Genomic DNA, 16215 nt, shown 5'->3' on the forward strand with positions numbered 1-16215 from the left:
GAGATAGTTATACCAGAGAAATTCTTCAGAACCCAAGTGGAGGGAATGCCATAAACAGTAGTGGGAAGTGAGGCAGAAGAGGTGGGGTGCCAGTGAAGTTTGAAGGCTGCGTTTAGTGGCAAGAAAGTAAGGTAACTTTTGTCAGATCATGCCAAAGAACACCCTAGTTTTGGGCGTTCACTTTCCTTTCTCTGAAACGGGCACGCATTTGGGAGCACAAGTGGACTGGGCACCACTTTTTTTTTTTTTTTTGGTGGTGTTGGGGTATGAAAGCAGGTGCTCTACCACTTGAGCCACACCTCCAGTCCAGTCCACTTTGCTCAGGTTTGGAGATGGGGATTTCACGAACTATTTGCCCCAGCTGGCTCGAACTTCGATCCTCCTGATCTCAGTTCCCAAATAGCTAGAACTACAGGCGTTGGGCACCACTCTTATCTTTAGCTACCCATCAGCCTCCTACCTATGAATGTGACTAAAGATCAGCTAGGCAGGACCCCTGCACTTCCTTCAGCCCGTGTCCCAGCCTCCCAACTTTTCGCCAACCTTTCCCTTCTCACTTTTGCACCAGGTCAGGCCCTCTTTCCTCGCGTACTTCTAGATGGAGGCGGGGCTGGAGCCTGAGCAGCGGGTGCACGAGCGTCTCCGTTCGCGCTTGCGCGCTGGGCTCCCCTAGGCTTCCTCACGCTTTTCCTTTTAGACCGCGGCAAATAGTCGCGAAGCTCTTTCTGCAGGGCTCGCGCGTGCCCGCGCACCCAAACTGCGCGTGCGCAGAGGGACAAGGAAGCGGGTGCCCTGGGCAGCCTCGGCGTCTGCGCACTGCGGGCTCCGGGGCCTCCCGACCTGAGGGAGAGGAGCTGGGAAGATGGCGGCTGTGGTGGAGAATGTAGTGAAGCTGTGAGTGGTCGTTTCTTTCTTTCCCAGGCCGTGAGGTCTTGTTAGGGACCCGGAAATAAGGGGCGGTGCGGGAAGAGACAAAGTGGAGAGAAGGACATACCCAGGAAGTTGATGTTGCGACTCGTAGTCGGGAGGGCAGCAGGAGACTCCGGAGAAGACGTTGCGCTTCTTTGGAAACTTGTGGAGGCCCTGAGGGGGGCACACGGGAGCCCCTGACCCGCAGCCTCTCTGCTGCTCGGGGCCGATCGTGTCCCGGGTGTGTCGGGAGAGACTCGCGGTCCGGCCCTTCTCCCGAGGCGCGTCGGTCCGGAAGAGCGGGGCCGAGGCCCGGGCGGCCCCCGGAGGTCCCCGCGCGCGGCCGCCGCCCCCCTCCCCACCCGCTGCCCGCAGCCGGCCCGGGAGCGACCCGCTTCAGCAGGCCCTGCGTGTGTAGAACTAAACCCGGTGACGTCGTTTTTTATGGGGTGGGGTCTTGGATAGCAGGTGCCCAAGACTACAAATATTCTTGGGAAGACTTGATTGAGGTGCTGGTACAGAAGGGAAATAACTTCAGGGGCGTGGGTCTTTGCGCCATCAGAACCCGGGAACTTGGCTGAAGGAGTCCGTGACGGCCAAGTAGCGCACCGAAGCGAGTAGGTGGGCCTCCTCCGCACTCTGTAGACCCCATTGTGCTGGTCCGATGTCGAGAGCAATACAAACTAGCAAGCAGGTCGTGGGAACAAGGGGACTGGCCGGTCACCGCTTCCTATGAGTTAGGGATATTTGGGGACTTTGATGTATTCCATCCTCCTTGAAGAAGGACCCACTGAGTTTTAAAAGGGGCTGTAATGCCCTGTGGACAAACAGAACAGGCACCTTTTAATGGCTGTATGGGGCTGGAAAACTAAGAGCTGTCCAGTCAGGGCTTTTCGCTTTTGACCGAATGTCAAGGGAAAGGTTTGGGATCTGTTCTCAGCGACTTATTCTTCTCATTTGTCTTTGTCGTGGGCTGAGCCCCACTCTCCCCAAGAGCCATTTCTTTTTAAGGTCAAGTTGCTTCTCTCCCCTGCCTGGAGCCCTTTTCTTCAAGAACGCTTTCCCACTTCCATTAAGCTAAGTGCCTTCTCCTCTTGTGGCCTTCCCCCCCCCCCCCCCTTTTATTTGCTTTTTGCTCTATCCTGCTGCCGCCTTCTGCCACCCCTCCTCCCAACACTATTATCTTTCTCTGATCTGCCCACTCCAGTTTCCCCAGCTCTCTTCAGGCTGACATTTTCCTCAATTTAGAAATGACGCTGTTGATTTTATAGTTGTCCTTCCTGACTCCGAGGTTCTTTGTTTTCCTGCCTCTCTCTTTGTTGACTTTCCCTATCCCATTGCAAGGGAAGGTTTTACACAGGTTTCATGGGTGATGAAAGAAATCAAATCTTCTACCCTGGAAATCTTAAGTAGTGGGGGAATGTGGGACTTGCCTAGGTTTTGAGAGTTACACATAATGAGGTTCTTCATGTTGAAAGACTTCCTTCAGGAAAATGGGGTTGCCAAGCCTTTGATGTAGTGTTATAAATGACAGGTTGCCCATTTAAATAGAGTATGACTTCTCACATCTCTTTAAAGAGCTATAAAAATTCTGAGAGTCACCAGCCAGTTTCCTGAGTACCAGTAGTAAGAAACAGCTTTCTGCAGAGGGCTGTGGACCACAATTAACACATCCCTCTAGAGAACTTTCCCTGTATTCTTGTACCATTCTTTTTCTGGCACTGCTCTTGATTATAGTTTACCTAAATCTTATGACAGCAGAGATTATGCATTGAGGTCAGGAAGGACTATACTAGCTCCTCTTTTCTGACTTGCGTCTTTTCCTGAGAGAAGAATTTTTTTCTGTTTGTAAATTCTCTGGGCCTCCCAAATATTATTTCAGAATTGAAACAGTCTGTAAGGGATCTTACTAAGGTAAGACACTAGCTAAAACGACTGGGACTGGGGCGTGGCTCGAGTGGTAGAGCGCTGCCTAGTAAGCGGGAGTCCCTGAATTCAAACTTCAGTACCACAGAATAATAATAATAATAATAATAATAATAACAGTGACAGTTTGGCTGCTGACTAGCTTGGAAACTTTGTGAGTTAGGTGACAAGATGTAGAGAATACTGTTAGCTTGAACTTTTTTTTTTAAGCAGTACTAGGGTTTGAACTCAGCCTACACCTTGAGGCACTTCACCAGCCCTTTTTTATGAAGGGTTTTTTCCACATGGGGTTTTGTGAACTATTTGCCTGGGCTGGCTTCAAACCTCGATCTTCCTGATTCCTGCCACCTGTGTAGCTAGGATTACAGGCACCCAGCTTAGCTTGAACTTTCTTGCTACAGAAGCCTTAAGTTCATAAGAGTACTCTCTTGTTCTCTCTTGCTCTCATCAGATTCTACTCTCTCTCTCTCTTTCTCTCTCTCTCCCTCCCTCCCTCCCTCCCTCCCTCCCTCTTTCTCTCTCTCTCAGTGTTTCATTCCCAGCCCTCTTATTCCCAGCCCTCTTACCCACAGCTCAGGCTTGGGCTGGGCTGGCCCTTCCTTCCGTTTGACTTCCAGTGTCAGGATCAATTCCCATCAGCAGAAACAAAGAAGCTGCTGCACTCAGCCTTGTTTATCCCATTTTCCTGTGTGATGAGGACGTGACTGCCTCCTAAAGGCGAACCAATGTGAGCCTGCTCTCTTTTGCGCTCTGTCCTTCCTCACAAGATTCGTGCCTACCTCAAATTACAGTCATTACAGCTCATTGAATGAACAAACCCGGGTGTACTCGTGGTGTTGCTAACTCGGTGTGTGGTGTGTGTCTGTTTCACTTGCTAGGAACAAAGCTAAGCTACGCAGTGGTCCATTGTGGCTGCTCAGTAAAACCTCCGTTAGATTCCAGAGCAGGGTTTGTTGGTGTAGTTCAGGTTCCCAATATAAGCTACAGAGACCTCTCCATTTCTCATGTCAAACTTTATCTAGTTCAACCTCCCCAATCTGTAGAAATCCATACAGGTTCACTCAATGTCCATATTTGTGTGGTGACTTTCAGTGAAGCCAGGTCTTTTTTTTTTTTTTGTGGTACTGGGATTCGAATTCACTTCGATTGCTAGGCAAGTGTTCTGCCACTTGAACTAATCCATCAACTCCAAGCCAGGTCTTTATTCTCCTAAATCCAGCATGGGTAGTGGGGATACTATGGGAAAGAAATCACCTCCACCCCCAGTTTGTCCATTTGAAGGTTGACTGAACATTGGGCTTGGGTGTAGCTCAGTGGTAGAGCACTTGCCTAGCATGTGAAAGGCCCTGGGTTCAATCCCCAGAACAACAAAAAAGATCCATTGCATATAAATAAGAACTGTTATAGTTAGTTTTCTCCCTTACTAAAGTACTCATTAAACCTTAAAGGATGAGAACAAGATTGATTCATTGTATGTGCTTCTTAGAACCCCATAACTTCTGACTCCAGTTTTCCAACTTTTCAAAGCACTTAAGTGTTTACTGTTGCTTCAGATTTCAAATTGAGTCTTTTAGGAGATTTAATTCAGGGCTTTAACGCTTGCTAGGCAAGTGCTCTACCATGTAAGCCATGCCTCCAGTCCTTTTGCTTTTAGTTTTTCAGATGGGTTCGCATGCTTTTTTTGCCTAGGAAGACCTTGGACCTTGAACTTCCAACCTCTGCTTTCTGATTTTTGAGACAGGATCTGACTATGTGGCCCTGGCTGGCCTGGAACTTTTGATCCTTCTCCCTCTGCCTCTCCAGTGCTGGGATTACAGGTGTGCGCCACCATTCAAATTGAGCCTTTTGAGTCCAAGACAATTCTTTTCTGTATAAGCAGATTGTGTGAGAATAGGGAAAGGCCTGCAATAGGCCTTAGAACAAACAGGTTTCCTGTTAGTAATGGTACTCAGTATAAGCTTTGAGTTTCTGTTCTTGGAGGCCTGCACAATCTTATCAACTTCTTCGTTACATAATGGTAACATCTTGAGGTATTTCTCAGTATTGTAGCTTACTTTTTTTTCCTCATTATCTTCAGAGTTGCTTGATATGAGTATGTGGGGTACTTCCTTTTTTTTTTAGTGGCTAAATAACTTTTTGTTGGCTGGATCTACTATGGTTTGCTGAAAACCTTTTGATAAGGGGACTGGGAATGTAACTCAGTTGTTGAGTGCCTAGTATGCATGAGACCCTGGGTTTGATCCCCAGTACCACAAAAAAAAAAAAAAAAAAAAAACTTTTGATGAGCCCCCACCTCGATTTCAGTGAACTCTTTTCCTTATTTGTAAGAGGGGCTAACATTAGCAGTTCACAGTCTTGAGGGTTAAGAAAAGTAACATGTTAACTAGCACAGAGCTGGACACATGCACATAAGAAGCACCGAGTGAACATTGTTTTCTCTCCCTCTTTTTTTTTTTTTTGGAGGGAGGTGTGCAGGGAGCCTACTGGAGATAGCCCAGGGCCTTGCACTTGCTAGGCAAGGGCCTTATTATTGAGCTGCACCCCACTCTTTGTGGGTTAAGACTTAAATCTGATTAGACATGTGATGAAGTCATGTGTTCCTCGTGGTAATTTATTTGTGAAGTGCGTTTCCTCATGATAGCTTAGTGAAGGGCATTCGTGTCCCATGAGACAGAAATGGAGGCACATAGAACCAAAAAGACAATCTCCTAGTCCTCTGGGCCTTCTAGGGAAGCAGTTGGCAGGGGAGAGGGATACCTTGGCACCCTATTACCCCTGCTTTTTGTCGGCTTTGCAGCCTTGGGGAGCAGTACTACAAAGATGCCATGGAGCAGTGCCACAATTACAATGCCCGCCTCTGTGCTGAGCGCAGTGTGCGCCTGCCTTTCTTGGACTCACAGACTGGAGTAGCCCAAAGCAACTGTTACATCTGGATGGAAAAGCGACACCGGGGTCCAGGTAAGAGTACAGCCTAGGGTTAAGGAGACTCAAGAGCACAAGGAGGAAGAACATTCTTCCTCCTCTTTGGTGGGTGAATTCACCTGTGGGTGAATATGATGTTCCCCGCAGTTAGAAACTGGGGAGATTGAAGCAGACAGCTTTGTACCAGCACTTTTGTTTTCTGCCATGTTGAGGCCATTATTCAGCTTCTGGAGAACTCTGTGTGTTCATAAGCTTACAGCCATTTTTCTTTTCCACAGAGTATTCCACCCAACCCTCAGGGCTATGCTCTCAGTATTCCTCCCTTGTTCTAGAACTCAAGGGAACATACCCGGCTAGAAAGTGTTCAGTATTATTTCTAGGACTGGGGTTAGGGCTTAACTGCTCTTTCTTCCATCCACAGGATTGGCCTCTGGACAGTTGTATTCCTACCCTGCCCGGCGCTGGCGGAAAAAGCGGAGAGCCCACCCACCCGAGGATCCCCGGCTTTCTTTCCCATCTATTAAACCAGGTAAGAGGTACCCCTCCTTGATCAGGGGCATGGCCTGCTGCATAACAGGAAGGCTGCTTAATACTCGTTATTACCACCCTGTGCTAGATTTTACAGATGCTAAATTGAATTAGATATTCCTTCCTTCAAAGAACTCTTTTCAGGGGAATCAGGTAAAGAGCTGAGTTCCTAGTGCCAAGTGAATTAGGGTGTCTTGGTTCCTGCACAGCCAGAGAATGGAAGACAGTGGCTGACTGGTTGACTCTTGCACTTTGTGCACTCAGGACTTTAGCCCTACTGAGTCTTGCTTCATCTTGACTGTGTTGTAGACACAGACCAGACCCTGAAGAAGGAGGGACTCATCTCTCAGGATGGCAGCAGTTTAGAAGCTCTGTTACGCACTGACCCACTGGAGAAGCGAGGGGCCCCAGATCCCCGTGTTGATGATGACAGCCTGGGCGAGTTTCCTGTGACCAATAGTCGAGCTCGGAAGGTATGAGATTATCCCCATGTCTGGAGGAGCTTTGCTGGAGACTAGTCTCTTCTTCATGGAGGGCTCACTCAGCGGAACTGAAGCAGATCAGTAGTGGAGCATTTGCCTGGCGTTCATGAGGTCCTGTATCCAATTCCAGCACTGCAAAAAAATAAAAATAAAAAAATAACTGAAGCAGAAGCTGAGGCAACACAACCCCTGCAGTTCTGTTCCAGTGCTGATAAGCTTCCCTCCTGCCACCCAGCCTTTCCCACTCATTCATCCTCTTTTGCACAAACTTTTTCTCTTTTTTGGTAGTACTGGCCCTCATTCATCCTCTTTTGCACAAACTTTTTCTCTTTTTTGGTAGTACTGGGATTTCAACTCAGGGATTCACACTCACTAGGCAAGCACTCTATTGCTTCAGCCACCCACCAGCCCCTGCACAAAAAATTTTAACACAAGTTTTTTGGTGCCTGGGGTTACTTAGTGAAGCAGCCCTTGTCTCTGCCAGCTGGGAGACTAACACTAAATTTAAAAATAAGAAGAGCTGGGCTAGAGGTGCAGGTCATATGATAGAGTGCCTGTCTAGCAAGTGTGAAGCCCTGAGTTCAAACTCCAGTACTACCTAAATAAATTTAAAAAATAAATAAAATAAGATGAGCTAAAGATGTGCTGGGTATTGTGCTAAGTGTTTTTCCATCTACTTCCCTTTAACCTGTCCTTTGAGGTAGGTCCTGTGGTCCCCGTTTCACAGGCTGAAAAGCTGAAGCAGAACAGTTTAAAAACATCACACTGGGGATATGGTTCAAGTTGTAGAACACCTGCCTAACAAGCAAAAGGTTTTGATTTCAAACCCCCATACTGTAAAAACCTATAAGGTCACATAGTAAGCAACAGGGCTCTTGTTTATACCAGGATACGTCTGAAAGGAACCACCAATAGTGTTCTCCCAGGCAGGTCAGCACATGACTGTTGGGAATATCAGGGAAAACTTTCTGGAAGGCAGAACATTTTATTTCATCACTTGGAGATAAAGGAAAAGAGTTCTAGGCCAAAGGAACAGCATGAAGATGCACATAGGAAGGAAACCATTGAAGGGATTGTAGAGTAAGGAATGAGATGGTGTGGATGGCACCAGGTCCCAGAGGAGGTTCTGGGTGGCCTTGGCTAATTCCATCATGAGGGAGTTTTGGACGCACAGGATTCCTGCTCATTCTCATCCTCCTTCCTACTCAGCGGATCCTTGAACCAGATGACTTCCTAGATGACCTTGATGATGAGGACTATGAAGAAGATACTCCCAAGCGTCGGGGCAAGGGTAAATCCAAGGTGAGAGGCCAGCACATGGGGCTGGCAGTATGGAGCAGGGTGGTTCAGGGATGCTGATGTTTTATTTCTTGTGGTTGCCTTTCTCAAGTAAGATTAGCAGCCACTACCAGGAGAGTGTTAGCTCCTCTGGGCCAGACACTTTAGTAAGGGCGTCTGTTGCTCTTTTTGGCAGGGTAAGGGTGTGGGCAGTGCCCGGAAGAAGTTGGACGCTTCCATCCTGGAGGACCGGGACAAGCCGTATGCCTGTGACAGTGAGTGCCTCAAGAGTGGGTGGGTAGTCCTTGCCTTGGACCCAGCTCCTGCTCTGGATGTGAGAGGAGGGAGGGTCATGTTTTTGCCCTGAGTGGTAAAAACAAGCCTGGGCTCTCATCCTGCCTGCTGACTGGTTCCCTCTAAGACCTCTGGGAGGCCCAGGCTTTCGCTTCATGATGGGGGTGGGATCTGCATGCTTTGGGAGAGATTTCTCTGTCCCCTGGGGTGGGGGGAGTGGGGGTCTCCTAGCAGGCAGAGTTGGCGTCTCAGTGGGCAGCATCCAGGTCTGCTGGTCCATTGAGCCAGAGCTCGGGGCTGGCCTGAGGTTTTCAGTGTCTGTTCTCTTTCCCTTTGCTTTGGCTCGCCCCACCTCCGTGCCTCTACTCTGGAGCACCATTGCTGCTGGGGTTCTCTCCCTCGCTCCGCTTTCCTGCTGCTGCTGCCCCGTCTCAAGTGTATCAAGGCCTCCTTCTCATGACTTTTCTTTCTGTCTTTCAGATAGTTTCAAACAAAAGCATACCTCGAAAGCGCCCCAGAGAGGTAGCTCTCTCAACTTTTCAGACTTTTGATTTTCCTATCCCTTTCCCTCCTCCCTTGCTCCTCCTGCCTTTCTCATCTGTGATGCTAGTTTTGAAATCTCTGGAATGGCATGGGGGTAGGAGCTGTAGAACAGTGGTTGTGCTCCACTTCTCAGAGTCCCAGCAGCTGCCTTTACCACTGCTTGTCTCCCATAGGCTTGTTCCATTCCTAGGGCCACTCGGCCTAGTGCATGGGGTCACTCCAAAAGCATTATAAGGAATCCATTATGAACAGATACATCTGCTCCCTTCCTCCACTCAGGCACTCGGTGGTCAGTTAATATTCCCACCATTCTGCCACCTCCTCCTCCCATCCTCCTCATTCCTTCTGCTGGCCCTTTGCCCTCATTGCTGTCACTGCTCAAGGCTACAAGGTGCTCTCGGGAATCTGCTTTCCTTGCTGGTTGGCAGGGGTGGGGGTGGGGGTTGGGCAGGGCACTGACATTGAGTATTTGAATTTCTTTGGGGGCCCAACTGCCCTGGCTGCTTCGTGGTATGTTTGGGGTAACATGAGCCTCCTGCATTTACTGAGGATCAAAAGAGTTTGGAGTCTGTTCCTTACCTTTCCCCTTCCCACCATAATAAAAGATCATAGGACTTTCCTCCCCTTCCCTGACCTGGAGCTCCCCAGGGCAAATGGTGATTGTAGCAAGGGCTGAGTGCATCCAGAAGCCAATGTAGAAGAGTAGTGGTAACCACAGGGTTAAGGTTTAGAGAGGCTAGAGAGCCCTAGGGCCTGAAGTTCCTGGCTGAGGGGAGGGCTGTCCCAGAACAGAGCTGCTGGGGGCAGGGGTGGTTGTCTCCTCAACTGGAGCCCCACAAGTTGTAGGGGTGGGAATGTGGTTCCCTTGTATCCTAACACCTCTCTCTGCAATCTTCTTCCACCCAGTTTGTGGAAAACGTTATAAGAACCGACCTGGCCTCAGTTACCACTATGCCCACTCCCACCTGGCTGAGGAGGAGGGCGAGGACAAGGAAGACTCCCAGCCACCCACCCCTGTTTCCCAGAGGTCTGAAGAGCAGAAATGTAAGCTGAGGTGTCGGGGAGGTCAAGCAGGAGAGGGGCTGGCCTGGTTATGAAAGCCCCTCCTTGCAGGGATGTTTGAGTGATCCAGGGACCCCCATGAGTATCATCAAAATACTCTTCTTTCTCCCTGTAGCCAAGAAGGGTCCTGATGGATTGGCCCTGCCCAATAATTATTGTGACTTCTGCCTGGGGGATTCAAAGATCAACAAGAAGACCGGACAGCCTGAGGAGCTGGTATCCTGTTCTGACTGTGGCCGCTCAGGTACCTCCATCCCCAAAGAGAGGACTAGGGCTGGAGTGTGGCTTAAGCGGTAGAGTACCTGCCTAGCCAGTGCAAAGCTCTGTTTTGGCCTGCTGACTTCGGCACTGTAGAGCTCATCTCCCTCACCCCTACCCCAATTTCCACCCACCTGTTTCACTCTCCTCCTCCCACAGGGCATCCATCCTGCCTCCAGTTCACCCCTGTGATGATGGCGGCTGTGAAGACCTATCGCTGGCAGTGCATCGAGTGCAAGTGCTGCAATCTCTGTGGCACCTCTGAGAATGACGTATGTGCCCTACCCACCCCAGACTGGCTGTTCCCACAGCCCCATCCAAAGCCAGTGTTCTCTTAAAAGGGACAAGGTCCCTCCCACATGCCTCTCTTTAGCATCCCCTTGGAACTTGGATTTGTTGGCAGATATGTTTCTTGAGCACCAACTTTAGGTCAGACAGATTCTAAATACACTAACAAGATAGACAGGTTCTTCCTTTCGTGGAATTTGCATTCTTCTGGAAACAGCAGTAAGCAAGAAAATGAGAGCTTTTTATGATGTGTTTTGAAGAAAAGGAAACCAGTGATGTGACAAAGAGTAATTGGATACTGATTTAGATTCACAGTCAGATGGCTTTTTGGAGGAAGTAAGGTTGGTGTTGAAATTTAAATAACATCAAGGCGACAATCCCAGAAGGTCTGGAGGGAGAGCTGGAAAGGAGCAGGCAGTGCAGAGGCCTTCAGGTGGGCAAGCCATTGTGGCTGGCTGAAATGTGGAAGGAGATTGATCAGAGGTGGACACAGCCAAATCTGAGGGATGTTAGGGTCCCTTTTGCAGATGAGGGGTCCTGGGGATTGACCCCAGGGCCTTGCACATGCTAAACACATACTCTGCCACTGAAGCACATCCCCGGTGACTGGGTCTCCAGTAGTTCTATTCTAGTATAGTGGAATTCTATTGGAGGCCTTTTTTTTTTTTTTAAATGAGTCTGGGGTTTGAACTCAGGGCTTTGTACTTGCAAAAGCTGGGTCTCTAACACTTGAGCCACAGCTCCAGTCCATTTTGGTCCAGTTATTTTGGATATGGGGTCTCGTGAACTATCCTCCCAATCTCAGCCTCCCATTTTGCTAGGATTATAGGTTTGAGCCCCAGTGCCTGGTTTGTTGGAGACTTTTAATCAAGAGAGTGATATGATCTGACTTACATTTTAAAAACTTTGACTGCTTTGTAGAAAAGAGTTTATTGGGAAAGAGTAGGCCATGAGATCAGTTAGGAGGTTTTTTGTTTTTGGTGGTACTTGGGTTTAAACTCAGGAACTTGAGATTGCTAGGCAGGAGGTCTACCACTTGAGCCATACCTCCATCCCCAGTTAGGAATTCTGATAGGATCCAGATTGGTGTGACAGTGACTTGGTCTGGGGTAGAGATAGACAGTGGTAGTTGAGTTCTACATTTTATCTACCACGTGCCCCTCTTGGAAGTAGCAGCAGTGTTCTCAGAAGCCTTTTTCCTATCCCTCCTCCCCCCACTGGCCTAACTAAGGTACCTAAGTCATTACACCCTCTTCTTCCTCTTGCCTTGTCTAGGACCAGCTGCTCTTCTGTGATGACTGTGATCGTGGCTACCACATGTACTGTCTCACCCCATCCATGTCTGAACCTCCTGAAGGTAAGTGGCCCAGATCTTTTACTGAAAACAATTTTATTAGTGACTTAGAAAATCACCTATATTAGTAGGTGTTCTTCATATTATCAGATATTCTTCCAAATTAGAGAGTAAGATACTTTGCCTTGGCTCAATTCAGGTTGCTCCTAGCATTTCAGCCAGAAGGGCTTAACATTTGCACATTGTCATCAGCTGCATTTACAAACACGGAAAAGCAACAGCCCATGAGAAGCAGATGCTGAGCAGGGAACAGTCACCTAGAAGGAGAGAATTGTTTTCCTCTAACCAGTCTGGAAGCTGAGTTGGCAACTTGTCTGATATGAAGTTTCTCTGTCAGCCTCCCACCTTGACAGATTTGAGTGTTTGTTTCCTCTCCTTTTCCTTTCCCAGTGTGGGAGTTGATCCTGGAGCCTGAATGGATCTCCACCTCTCTAGTAGTATTCTTTGATAACTCTTTAAAGTTTTGGAAGCTCTTCACCACAACCAGTGGTGGCACCAAGAAGTTGCTGCTTCTCCACAGTCCCTTCCTGCTGGATTACTGTGCCCTTCCCATACTGGAATTCAGAAGCTTACCTGGGAGGGCACAAGTGCCCAGTAACTGAGCACAGAGAATGAGAGCCAGCAGTTCAGGCTAGAGATGTTCACTGTGTGCTGGAATATGACTTGTCATGTAGGTCAGACTGTCACCCTGTAGAGACTGAGGCCTTTTTTTTTTTTTATCGTTTTATTATTCATATGTGCATACAAGGCTTGGATCATTTGAGACTGAGGCCATTAAACAAAGTCTGAGAGTCCTTTACTAGCTGCAAGGGAACACACCGCTACTGTCACATCTAGGCTACAAATGAGTTTTAGAAAGAGATAGTATCTTGTTTTTTGTCTTTTTAGCCATCAAATATCACCTTAGTGTATATAAAATTTACCTTAACTGCAGAAGGGCTTTCTCATTGACATTCTGTGGAACACCAAGGTAGTGGGGAGCCACAGGCATAGTGCCCTCACTGGAGCGTCAGACAGTTAAGGGCTACACCTAGACATCATCCAGTAGCTCTAGGTCAGCGTTGGTACGCTGGTCTGGGGGCCACTTCCAACTATAGCCAGTTTGCATAGCTTGCAAACTAAGAGTGGTTTTTACAGTTTTCTTCTTTTTTTTTTAAATGTTATTGGGGTTTGAACTCAGGGCGTCACACTTGCTAGGCAGGTATTCTTACCACTTTAGCCACTCCACCAGCCCTGGTTTTTACATTTTTTAAAGGGATTTTTTTTTTAAACAAGACAAAGATGTGAGTGAGACTGTATGTAGCTCACAAAGCTTAAAATATGTAACACTTTGGCTCTTTACAGTAAAGCTTGCCAACCCCTACTCAATGACCTCGAGGTTAGAAAGGACCGTCCTGTTGGCATTTTTGAGTCACATTATCTTTGAACAGTTGATAAAAGCTAACTGTGGATCCTTCCCCCCAGAATAAAGTCCAAAACCAAATATGCATAATTACCATTATAATTTCAAAACATTAAGGACTAATTTTGTTTCTGGGAAAAAGTTGCTAGTCATAGTAAGTGATAACAAGGTATGAGTCAGTTGTTTTTCTTACAGGGAACAATTTCTTGTTTTACTATGAAATTAGACTGAGATCATGAGGGGGTGGATCATCTGAGTTCACTCCTTTCCCTTTGACGGGGTCCTCGGCCTCTGCTCAGATAACCAGTGATGTTGGCAGCTCATCTCAGCCTGCAGTGCATTTCACAAAAAACCCTGGCTTTATTGTCAAGTCGGAATTGCTTTCTCTGGAGCCTCTTTTCATGACCTTTTCTCTACCTTTGTGGCCATGAGAACCAAGTCTGATTCTTCAATAGTCACAAATCTAAAGCTGGTACACTTTAAAACTTTGTATCTGCCTAGGCCTTCCTGCTACTCCCTGGGCTTCTATAACAGGGCCAAGAGGGTCTGGGCATCTGTGTTCTGAAATTGCCCTTTCTCTGAGTGTTGCCTTCATCTCCACGGAGAACAGCTTTCACAGTGTTTGAAGACCAACTGGCTCCTTTCACTCAGGATAACCATGAAGCTACTACAGCAGAATTTTCCCATCCTCCTGGGGAATGAAATGTGGGGAGTGGAAGGACAACAGATGGGGAATGTGTGGGGCCATCCTCACCCTGCTGTGCTTCTCTGCAGGAAGCTGGAGCTGCCACCTGTGTCTGGACCTGCTAAAGGAGAAAGCTTCCATCTACCAGAACCAGAACTCCTCCTGATGTACCACCCCAGTCCCCCCCACACATCTAAGGCTGTTTCTCTCCTCCACCTTGATTTTCATACCCACCTTCCCTTCCTCCTCTCTTTCACAAGTCCAGAACCTCGGGTGGTCGTGCCAACCTGCCTTTGGCAACAGCAAGTGAAGGTGGCACTTCTGACCACCTCTGGACCCAGGCCCTCAGGGAGAAAGGAGCAAGCAGCACGCTGCCCCAGGACAGACCTGTGGACCCAGCTTCTATCTGCTCTCCATGAAGTGCATTCACTCTGCTTGCCTTGGGCCCAGGCCCTGGTGATCACAGGGTTCAAATCATATCCTCTGAGAAAGAGTGGGAGAGCAGCTCACTTTTTGGCCCTACCTGGCCCCCTACTCTGGTCTCCAGGGTTTCCTTCCCCAAAGGTTAGGCTGGCCAGGCCTCTTTGCTGGGAGCAGCTGGGATTGAGCGAGATGAGGCTGTACTTACCAGGAGCTTTCCATGCCCCTTGTGCTGCTTCACCTTGCCTCTTCCCTCCAGGGTGCCCCTCTGTGGCCCTTTGTCCTGCTACACAGGGTCTTGCCTAAGCCAGGATGTTCTTGGTCACCCTCCTGGCTCTACCCTGTCCTACCCTACCCCACACAGGACTAGCAGCTTCACCTCTCCTTCCTGTGCTTGGCTGGCTCAGCTGTGGGTGGTCTCTGGCAACCCAAGCGTTCCCTGTCCTTGGAACTTCCTCGTCTTCTGCCTCCCTTGTTCTGTTCGGTTTTGTGAGGAGAGGGGATGTGCCAGAGTGCCAGGCCAGCAGCTTGGGGCCACAGGGAGACGGTGGATAATGTGCCTGTTTTTTATCTCGATAAAAAAGCCTACCTCCAGAATTCCCTTTTTGTTCTTCCTGGACCTAGGCATTCAGCCTCCTGCCCTTAACTGAGTTGGGAGCCTCTGCCTCCTGCCTGTGTATCCTGGTTCCCAGGTCACAGGAAAGCCGCATAGACATCCCCTTCCCTTGCACGCTCGCTAGCAGCTGGTAAGGTCTTCACATCCTGATTCCTTGGTTTTCTGCTTAGTGGTACTGACATTAAGTAGGAGAGGGGCAGTACATGCCAGGACACCCTGCAGTAGCCTTCCCCCTTGGCTGTGGGCAGGCCCTAACTCACTGTGGCTTTGGAGTTAAGGTGTCTCTCCCTGCCCCTTTAGTTCCTGTATTCTAAACATTAGTAAAAATAAACATTTTTACAGAGCCCTCTGCTGGATGGTTTGTCTCCTGACTCTACTGCTTAAGATGGCCATTTCATCTAAAACTTTCTTTTAAGACAGTGGGGCTTTTTTTTTTTTTTTTTTTAATATACATTTTGAAACATTTTCTCCTAAAATCAGATTTTTTGTTGGACCCCAATATGCAGATATAAAATTGGTTATTTTGTTAGTTTTAATTTGTTAATGTAAATTCAAGTTTATAACAATTTCTTGTTATAAAGAACAATGAAGCTATTTTGATCAATACAAAATTTGGGTTAAAATCAACTTTAGCATCCTGTTTATTTCTGTGCTTTTGTTGTCTGGGGAAAATTTTGCTAGACTTGGATAGTAGATGAGAGTGGTGACAGGTTTATAACAGTTGATACTGCAATCTTAAAATGAGCCTAGAAGCTTGATTACTACATAAACGGCAATTAATGGCAGCAAACCAGTGATGGCCCCGCTAGGCCAAGAAAGCTTTTGCAGAGATGAGGGCCTCAGCCTGGCTCATGTGGTGTAGAGTTAGTGGTCTGCAGTACTCCTGAACCTGAGCAGGAATACTGGGGCCAGTCCTGCCCACTGGGCAGGTCTCCATTCTTTCCCAGGGTGTTTATATGTAAGAGAGCAGATCCCTCCAGCTAATAGGAACATTTTTGCTGTTTCATAGTGGATGTTGTATGTCTCATATGACAAAGTTTCAAAGTTCTTTTAAAAAATTTAAGCCAGGCACCAGTGACTCACGCCTGTAATCCTAGCTATTCAGGAGGCAAAGATCAGAATTGTGGTTCAAAGCTAGCCCAGGAAAATAGTTCCAGAGACTCTTATCTTGAGTGGCTCAAGGTGTAGGCCCTGAGTTCAAACCCCAGTACCACAAAAAGGAAAAAAAGATTTCAAGTGTTTATGGAT

The 16215-nt window shown here is 48.0% G+C and overlaps 1 protein-coding gene across 2 annotated transcripts; it reads left to right on the forward strand.

The window, feature by feature from the left end:
* Nucleotides 1–738: 738 nt before the first annotated feature.
* On the forward strand, nucleotides 739–15316 carry Dpf2 (double PHD fingers 2). 2 transcript variants are annotated; one of them, XM_020164909.2, is made up of 12 exons: nucleotides 739–894; nucleotides 5633–5793; nucleotides 6179–6286; nucleotides 6595–6758; nucleotides 7977–8069; nucleotides 8242–8320; nucleotides 8820–8861; nucleotides 9789–9926; nucleotides 10060–10188; nucleotides 10362–10474; nucleotides 11766–11847; nucleotides 14021–15316. In XM_020164909.2, exons 1-12 carry the CDS (start codon nucleotides 863–865, stop codon nucleotides 14095–14097), a joined length of 1218 nt encoding a protein of 405 aa, XP_020020498.1. In that variant the 5' UTR covers nucleotides 739–862; the 3' UTR covers nucleotides 14098–15316. The 2 variants fall into 2 exon arrangements, with proteins under 2 accessions (XP_020020498.1, XP_020020499.1); XM_020164910.2 differs by lacking the exon at nucleotides 8820–8861.
* Nucleotides 15317–16215: the final 899 nt, after the last annotated feature.

The sequence above is a fragment of the Castor canadensis genome, chromosome 1 (genome assembly GCF_047511655.1).
Source record: "Castor canadensis chromosome 1, mCasCan1.hap1v2, whole genome shotgun sequence".
NCBI lineage: Eukaryota > Metazoa > Chordata > Mammalia > Rodentia > Castoridae > Castor > Castor canadensis.

Coding starts and splice junctions, on each gene's coding strand:
- Dpf2 (XM_020164909.2), top strand. CDS start 863: ATGGCGGCTGTGGTGGAGAATGTAGTGAAGCT. Junction 8,070..8,241: donor GGGGCAAGGGTAAATCCAAG/GTGAGAGGCCAG, acceptor TCTTTTTGGCAG/GGTAAGGGTGTGGGCAGTGC. Junction 8,321..8,819: donor CAAGCCGTATGCCTGTGACA/GTGAGTGCCTCA, acceptor TCTGTCTTTCAG/ATAGTTTCAAACAAAAGCAT.